Consider the following 8407-nt stretch of genomic DNA (forward strand, 5'->3'; position numbering starts at 1 on the left):
GCAGGGGTGCTAGGGAGGGAAGGTAGGGTGGCAGGGGTGCTAGGGACGGGAGGTAGGGTGGCAGGGGTGCTAGGGAGGGGAGGTAGGGTGGCAAGGGTGCTAGGGAGGGGAGGTAGGGTGGCAGGGGTGCAAGGGAGGGAAGGTAGGGTGGCAGGGGTGCTAGGGAGGGGAGGTAGGGTGGCAAGGGTGCTAGGGAGGGAAGGTAGGGTGGCAAGGGTGCTAGGGAGGGAAGGTAGGGTGGCAGGGGTGCTAGGGAGGGAAGGTAGGGTGGCAAGGGTGCTAGGGAGGGAAGGTAGGGTGGCAGGGGTGCTAGGGAGGGAAGGTAGGGTGGCAAGGGTGCTAGGGAGGGAAGGTAGGGTGGCAGGGGTGCTAGGGAGGGGAGGTAGGGTGGCAGGGGTGCTAGGGAGGGGGAGGTAGGGTGGCAGGGGTGCTAGGGAGGGGAGGTAGGGTGGCAGGGGTGCTAGGGAGGGGGAGGTAGGGTAGCAGGGGTGCTAGGGAGAGGAGGCAGGGTGGCAGGGGTGCTAGGGAGGGGGAGGTAGGGTGGCAGGGGTGCTAGGGAGGGAAGGGAGGGTGGCAGGGGTGCTAGGGAGGGGAGGGAGGGTGGCAGGGGTGCTAGGGAGGGGAGGTAGGGTGGCAGGGGTGCTAGGGAGGGGAGGTAGGGTGGCAGGGGTGCTAGGGAGGGAGAGTAGGGTGGCAGGGGTGCTAGGGAGGGGAGGGAGGGTGGCAGGGGTGCTAGGGAGGGGAGGTAGGGTGGCAAGGGTGCTAGGGAGGGAAGGTAGGGTGGCAAGGGTGCTAGGGAGGGGAGGTAGGGTGGCGGATATTAACCTCCCTGAACCTGATAGTGATCAATTGTGGCTTTTTTCCCTGTTAATGAGGTCATTATATCTTGAGTCTTCGCTCTTGCTGGCCTTAACCTCGATGTTGGCCTTAACCTCGATGTTGGCCTTAACCACGATGTTGGCCTTAACCTCGATGTTGGCCTTAACCTCGATGTTGGCCTTAACCACGATGTTGGCCTTAACCTCGATGTTGGCCTTAACCTCGATGTTGGCCTTAACCTCGATGTTGGCCTTAACCTCGATGTTGGCCTTAACCACGATGTTGGCCTTAACCTCGATGTTGGCCTTAACCTCGATGTTGGCCTTAACCTCGATGTTGGCCTTAACCTCGATGTTGGCTTTAACCTCGATGTTGGCCTTAACCACGATGTTGGCCTTAACCTCGATGTTGGCCTTAACCTCGATGTTGGCCTTAACCTCGATGTTGACCTTAACCTCGATGTTGGCCTTAACCTCGATGTTGGCCTTAACCTCGATGTTGGCCTTAACCTCGATGTTGGCCTTAACCTCGATGTTGGCCTTAACCACGATGTTGGCCTTAACCTCGATGTTGGCCTTAACCTCGATGTTGGCCTTAACCTCGATGTTGGCCTTAACCACGATGTTGGCCTTAACCACGATGTTGGCCTTAACCTCGATGTTGGCCTTAACCTCGATGTTGGCCTTAACCTCGATGTTGGCCTTAACCACGCTGTTGGCCTTAACCACGATGCTGGCCTTAACCTCGATGTTGGCCTTAACCACGCTGTTGGCCTTAACCTCGATGTTGGCCTTAACCTCGATGTTGGCCTTAACCTCGATGTTGGCCTTAACCACGATGCTGGCCTTAACCTCGATGTTGGCCTTAACCACGCTGTTGGCCTTAACCACGATGCTGGCCTTAACCTCGATGTTGGCCTTAACCTCGATGTTGGCCTTAACCTCGATGCTGGCCTTAACCACCACGCTGACATTGACCTCGACGCTGACAGTAACCACGTCGTAGATACACCAGGCCCACAACAGCTCTCTTAATCATCACGTCAAAGTTAACTTTGTCATCACTAAAACCTTCCTAAAACATGCTGGAGTAAGCGTCTAATCAACGCTGGGTCAACGTTATAAAACGTTCCGTCAAATGTGTTTCGAGGTTTAATGAGCTTTGAATCACGATTGATTTACTGTGACACTGAAGTCATAGTCCTCTCACGTACACGAGACGCAGAGACGGGAGTGCAGCGCTCGTCATTATTAACCAGTTCCGTAAGTAACAGTCGCCATTAACTCTGCTCCAGGACTGTCTGCCTGGTCCACTGCTCCGGGACTGTCTGCCTGGTCCACTGCTCCGGGACTGTCTGCCTGGTCCTCTGCTCCAGGCCTGTCTGCTGGGTCCTCTGTTCCAGGACTGTCTGCCGGGTCCTCTGTTCCAGGACTGTCTGCCGGGTCCTCTGTTCCAGGACTGTCTGCCGGTTCCTCTGTTCCAGGACTGTCTGCCGGGTCCTCTGCTCCTGGACTGTCTGCCGGGTCCTCTGCTCCAGGACTGTCTGCCGGGTCCTCTGCTCCAGGACTGTCTGCCGGGTCCTCTGCTCCAGGACTGTCTGTCAGGTCCTCTGCTCCAGGACTGTCTGCCGGGTCCTCTGCTCCAGGACTGTCTGCCGGGTCCTCTGTTCCAGGACTGTCTGCCGGGTCCTCTGCTCCAGGACTGTCTGCCGGGTCCTCTGCTCCAGGACTGTCTGCCGGGTCCTCTGCTCCAGGCCTGTCTGCCGGGTCCTCTGCTCCAGGACTGTCTGCCGGGTCCTCTGCTACAGGACTGTCTGCCGGGTCCTCTGCTCCAGGACTGTCTGCCGGGTCCTCTGCTCCAGGACTGTCTGCCGGGTCCTCTGCTCCAGGACTGTCTGCCGGGTCCTCTGCTCCAGGACTGTCTGTCAGGTCCTCTGTTCCAGGACTGTCTGCCGGGTCCTCTGCTCCAGGACTGTCTGCCGGGTCCTCTGCTCCAGGACTGTCTGCTGGGTCCTCTGCTCCAGGACTGTCTTTCAGGTCCTCTGTTCCAGGACTGTCTGTCAGGTCCTCTGCTCCAGGACTGTCTGCCGGGTCCTCTGCTCCAGGACTGTCTGCCGGGTCCTCTGTTCCAGGACTGTCTGCCGGGTCCTCTGCTCCAGGACTGTCTGGCGGGTCCTCTGTTCCAGGACTGTCTGCCGGGTCCTCTGCTCCAGGACTGTCTGTCAGGTCCTCTGTTCCAGGACTGTCTGCCGGGTCCTCTGCTCCAGGACTGTCTGCCGGGTCCTCTGCTCCAGGACTGTCTGCCGGGTCCTCTGCTCCAGGCCTGTCTGCCGGGTCCTCTGCTCCAGGACTGTCTGCCGGGTCCTCTGCTCCAGGCCTGTCTGCCGGGTCCTCTGTTCCCATCAACATATGAATTTTTTCCCCCCAATTTTTACCCAACCACTTGGACGGTAGAGAGACGCTTCATGCAGGTCGGCGTTCAATACCCCGACCGTCCAGAAGTGGTTGGGCAGCATTCCTTTCCCTCCGTCCCATCCCCTAAATCCTTATCCTGACCCCTTCCCAGTGACATCGTAATGACTTGGCGCTCTCTCCTCATACTTCCCCTTTCTTCCCATTTAATTATAAGTGAAAAATAGTTAAAAAATTAATTTTTTAACTACCATATATGCTATTTTTTCTTCAGGAGTGAGTGACAACGTGTCAATCCTCACGTATATGTCTTCTCCCTTAGATCCAGGATTATCCCTTTCTCTTCCCTCCTCTCCCTGTTTCTCCTCTCCCTGTGTAAGGTGGAGGTAGAAGGAAGGGAGATCAAAGCTGGTCTTCCTCCCTTCAAAAGGTCTCCCCCTCCGTCTCTACCTCACGACCAGGTTATACGAGACCGGAGAGTGGAACGTTCAGCCAGGCTTCTTTTCTCTCTCTCTCTCTCTCTCTCTCTCTCTCTCTCTCTCTCTCTCTCTCTCTCTCTCTCTCTCTCTCTCTCTCTCTCTCTCTCTCCCTCTCTCTTTTCTACCTCTATTTTTCTTCCTATCCGTAGAGGGTTGGGAGGTGGAAAGGGAGAACGAGAGAAGGTTTTAGGGAGGGAGGAAGGCAGGGTGCTAGGGAGGAAGGCAGGGTGCTAGGGAGGGAGGCAGGGTGCTAGGGAGGGAGGCAGGGTGCTAGGGAGGGAGACAGGGTGCTAGGGAGGGAGACAGGGTGCTAGGGAGGGAGGCAGGGTGCTAGGGAGGGAGGCAGGGTGCTAGGGAGGGAGACAGGGTGCTAGGGAGAGAGACAGGGTGCTAGGGGAGAAAGGCAGGGTGCTAGGGGAGGGAGGCAGGGTGCTAGGAAGGGAGGGAAGCAAAGGTAAGGGAGGTAATCTCCCTAGTATCAGACAACTCATCAGTGTTTACCACTGAGGAAGCCGCTAGTTTTCTCTGCATATTTCTGACCATTTTGGAGTGTTATAGTTCTGCTCACCCCATAATGCTTGAGAGGTTTGAACTATATCAATAAGAGAACTGTTGTGTGTGTGTGTTGGAGGTACAACCTTTAATGAGACTAGCCAGACGCTTCAGGCCAGCCTTATTGAACTGTGTAGGAGTAAAGGGTGCTTTATGGGGAGAGTTATACGGGATCAGTGTAGGCCCCCATGCCGCGCTTGAGGGGGGTCGGCCCTGTGCTCCCTTCACGGTGGTAATGAAATGTGTCACTCAGAGTCCGCAGAGTTTAGCATTTGTTAACACATTAGACCACGCCCCTGGGACCGATGAGACCTCATCCTCAGCCACCAAGCTCAAGTGTTCCAGGTGCTTGCGGGAGGGCGTGACCGCCTGGCACAAGGACTGTGACAGGCGGCCTCCCCCGTACAGCGCAGTGGGGCAACCCTCCACCACCCCAGTCAGCCCCCCCACCCGGGGTGGCCCCACCACTACACCTACCCGCCCCCACACCCGGAATGACCCCACCACCGTTCCTGACACCAACAGCCTGACAACCTTCCCTGGCCTACCTGGGAAGCCTGACGCCAGCCTGCAGAGAGAGGTGTTAGAACTTCCAGCTCGCATGAACAAAATAGAAATTACCGTCAATAAGCTCCAAGAAACACTCACGAAGATTGAAAATGGTCTCAACAGCATTTATGCTAAGATCACCATGGACAACCCGAGTCAGTGTTCAAGCGATCATCTCGCCAGCCCGAGGAGTGAAGCGAACGTCCGAGTCTCTAGTGAAATGCCTTCCAGTGCTATAAGTGTTGACCCGTCTCCAGCAAGTATTGACCCCCTCTCCAGTGCTGTAAGTTTTGACACGTCTCGAGCAAGTCTTGACGCCTCCTCCAGTGCTGTAAGTACCGTTGTGTCGAGTGAAACATATGAAAACCCGTGTATCTTAGATGTATTTAACAAATTCACTCAAGAACTCATTAAAAACAATACCGCTTGTGTGTCTACGATTCCTGACGAACATGAAATGATTGTAAATGATAGGAAAAATACAGGCAGCCAGCTGAGCTTGAAACAGGTGAAAGAACTCTTTGCCATTAATGACGATGAACAATTGGCATTTGTAAGCAATAGTCTACAACTTGTGAATCTTATAAACACTTCTCTTCGTCAGGTTTATGAACACCATTACCCACGACCAACTCACTCTTAAATTTCTCACGTGGAATGTGAGAAGCGTGCGAAGGAGGCTGTTTGATCTAATGATGTACGCTGGTGCCAACAACATTGATGTATTGTGCCTGCAGGAACCATACACTGCAAACACAAAAAATAAAACGCCACCCAAACTCTCAGGTTATGTAGCTTTCTCAAATGTTGGTTCCCATGATGTCGGTATCTTGACGTATGTTAAAAGTAACCTAGTGTGTAAACATGTTAAAAACCACAAAAGTGACGACTCATATTATCAGCAGTTTCAGATTGCTACAGCGACCGGGTTTCTTAACTTAGTTAATGTATATGTAAGGTGTGATCAAATGGTGGAAGCTTCTCTCCCAAAAATTACCAGCAGCTCTCAAACCATTGTAATGGGTGATCTTAATGCTAGACACACTAGCCTGGGTGACACCAAAACAAACGGGAATGGCAGAGTCTTTGTAAAATACTTAAGAGATAATAACATGTCCGTATTCAACTTTGACTCCTCTAACGTCACACACCTCAGGGGTGGCAGGCTTGATTATGTCATTGGTCACGGCCTCATTGATAATGCTGTCGGAGGATCAATTGTTCATGAATTAGTTAGTGATCATTTTGCCATATTCAGTTCATACACTATCAATAATGTCAAACCCCTAAGCTTTGGAAAAAAAATAATTAATATCCCTGAAAATTTACACATGCTCTTCAAATTCCGCATTTCTGAATGGTATAACACTTACTGCTTTACTACCGTCAATGCATTATATGAGGACCTGGTCACTGAAGTAACCGCTTTTTATGACAATGTTGTAAAATCCGCAAGACCCAAACCAATGAGGAAGGGACAGAGGTGGTTCACTGACTCACGCCTTATGCCCCTGCATGACAGAGTTCTATTCCTAGCTGAGCAGTATAAAACACATAAAACAGCTGACACCCTCAACATATTTCTTAAAGCCAGCCGAGAGTTTAGAGAGCTAAAGGAACAGGTGTATAACCAGCACTGGGAACAGTTTCTGCAAGGCATCAATCATGCAACATCCTCATCCCAAATGTGGAATAAAATTAAAAAGATTTCTCGTCCTAGCAGTCGTCAGCTTGATCACCATTCACCTGTAGACTATGCCGACATGCTGCTTCAGCAATATGCAAGCACTGCTAGTATAAGCAGCCTGCCCCTAGATGTGCAAAACTATCTGGCTAGTACTAAAATAAATCGTAACTTCAATATTGAAATTGCCTGTAGTGAAATAGGGCCTGATGATAACTATGGCATAACCCCCTTTGAAATTAAAAATGCACTCAAGAAAGGTAAGGCTACCTCTCCTGGAGAGGATGGCATCACATACAACACCATGAGAGTACTTGCTGAGCTGCCAAATAGCCCTTTGCTAGAATTGTTTAATCAAAGTCTAAGGCAGGGTGTTTTACCTGACCGCTGGACACAGGGACTCATAATACCCATACCCAAGCCTAATTCACAAAAATTTAGACCCATTTCTCTGACGTCGTGCATGTGCAAAGTTCTTGAGAGAATTATTCTCGACAGACTAATGTTTCAAATCAAGCCCCACCTTGCCCCTAACCTGTATGGTTTCCTTCCTGGAAGAAGCACACAAACTTGCTTTGCTGAGTATTTTATCAGAGGGGGACCAAACTCTCAGGCGGCATTTATTGATCTCCAAACTGCTTTTGATACAGCAAACAAAGAAATAATCCTAGAACAGCTAGCCTCTTTTGGAGTTAAGGGAAGACTGTTGACATGGCTCAGGGGGTACCTGAGTAACAGAACCGCCTCAGTCCTTTTCAAGGGGGTCAAAAGTAAACTCTGTGCACCCTTTGAGTTGGGTACACCCCAGGGTGGAGTGCTAAGTCCCACACTGTTCAATGTTCTGATGCACAAATTAACAATTGATATTCCCACACTACCTGACGAAGCCGTCATTTGTTATGCCGATGATATATGCATTGTTGCAAATTCCCAAACTAGACTGCAAGCTCTACTTGATTCATTCGCTGCTAAAAGCATTGAATGTGGTCTTGTTATCTCTATAACTAAATCCAGAGTTCTCCATCCCAAAGAGAAAACTCATGTCCCTATAGCTTTCAAGGTCAACAACCAGAACATTGAAACGTGTGGGCAGCACAAATACCTTGGAGTTGGTATTAACAGTGACATTGTAAATGATCTACACCGTAGGTTAAAAGAAAGACTAAAACCATTGAGAACACTTACTGGTAAGAATATTGGTATCAATATTAAATATGCTAGACTATTCTATATGATGTTTGTTAGATCTCTCGTTGATTATAATGCTCTGCACTTAATTAATTTCCCCTCCTCTGTGTTGGACAAACTTGAAGTAATACAGAACGAGGCCATGAGGATAATTCTTGGTGCCCCAAGATGCACAAGAATCATCAACATGAGGGAAGAACTGAAGTTTCCAACCATACTAGAGAGAATAATGCAAGTTAACACTACCTTCTGTCTTAAAGTCATGAGAGATCCTACATCTCCTACATTGCTCAGAGACAAATTATTTAGTGCTGTTAACACCCTTTTGACTGGTGCCGACATACCAACTCACTCCTTTTATGATAATTGGCTGAGAAACAATGCTTACAATCTCATTAAACTTAACATTCCTTTTAAGTGCAATCTACCAGTCTCTGATATTCCTCTTTATCTGTACCCCACCATTCAAGTATCATACACACCTGTCACCAAGAAAGATAATGAGAATCTTGCTCTACTCAAAGCTGTCACTCTTGAAACAATTGCCTCCTCCATCGAGAGTCTAAGATCTCACGAGCACTGTGTCTACACCGACGGCTCAGTCCAGTCTTCTACTGGACGGACTGCAGCGGCATGTAGGTTCTATAGAAATAATATTTGCACAAAGTCTGTCAGTGTCAGGCTAAACAACTGGCTGACCTCCACACAAGCAGAACTAGCAGCAT

General features: G+C 50.5%; 2 protein-coding genes across 2 annotated transcripts; both read right to left on the bottom strand.

Moving 5' to 3' along the window:
• Positions 1-845: 845 nt before the first annotated feature.
• On the bottom strand, positions 846-2067 carry LOC138370479 (probable inactive protein kinase DDB_G0270444). The gene is made up of 2 exons (XM_069334848.1): positions 2033-2067; positions 846-1848 (listed from the first exon to the last, which is right to left on the bottom strand). Exons 1-2 carry the CDS (start codon positions 2065-2067, stop codon positions 846-848), a joined length of 1038 nt encoding a protein of 345 aa, XP_069190949.1.
• A 2-nt stretch (positions 2068-2069) lies between these two features.
• LOC138370480 (paternally-expressed gene 3 protein-like) lies at positions 2070-3221 on the bottom strand. The gene has a single exon (XM_069334849.1). It carries the CDS (start codon positions 3219-3221, stop codon positions 2070-2072), a length of 1152 nt encoding a protein of 383 aa, XP_069190950.1.
• Positions 3222-8407: the final 5186 nt, after the last annotated feature.

This window comes from Procambarus clarkii, chromosome 32 (genome assembly GCF_040958095.1).
Source record: "Procambarus clarkii isolate CNS0578487 chromosome 32, FALCON_Pclarkii_2.0, whole genome shotgun sequence".
NCBI classification, from domain to species: domain Eukaryota; kingdom Metazoa; phylum Arthropoda; class Malacostraca; order Decapoda; family Cambaridae; genus Procambarus; species Procambarus clarkii.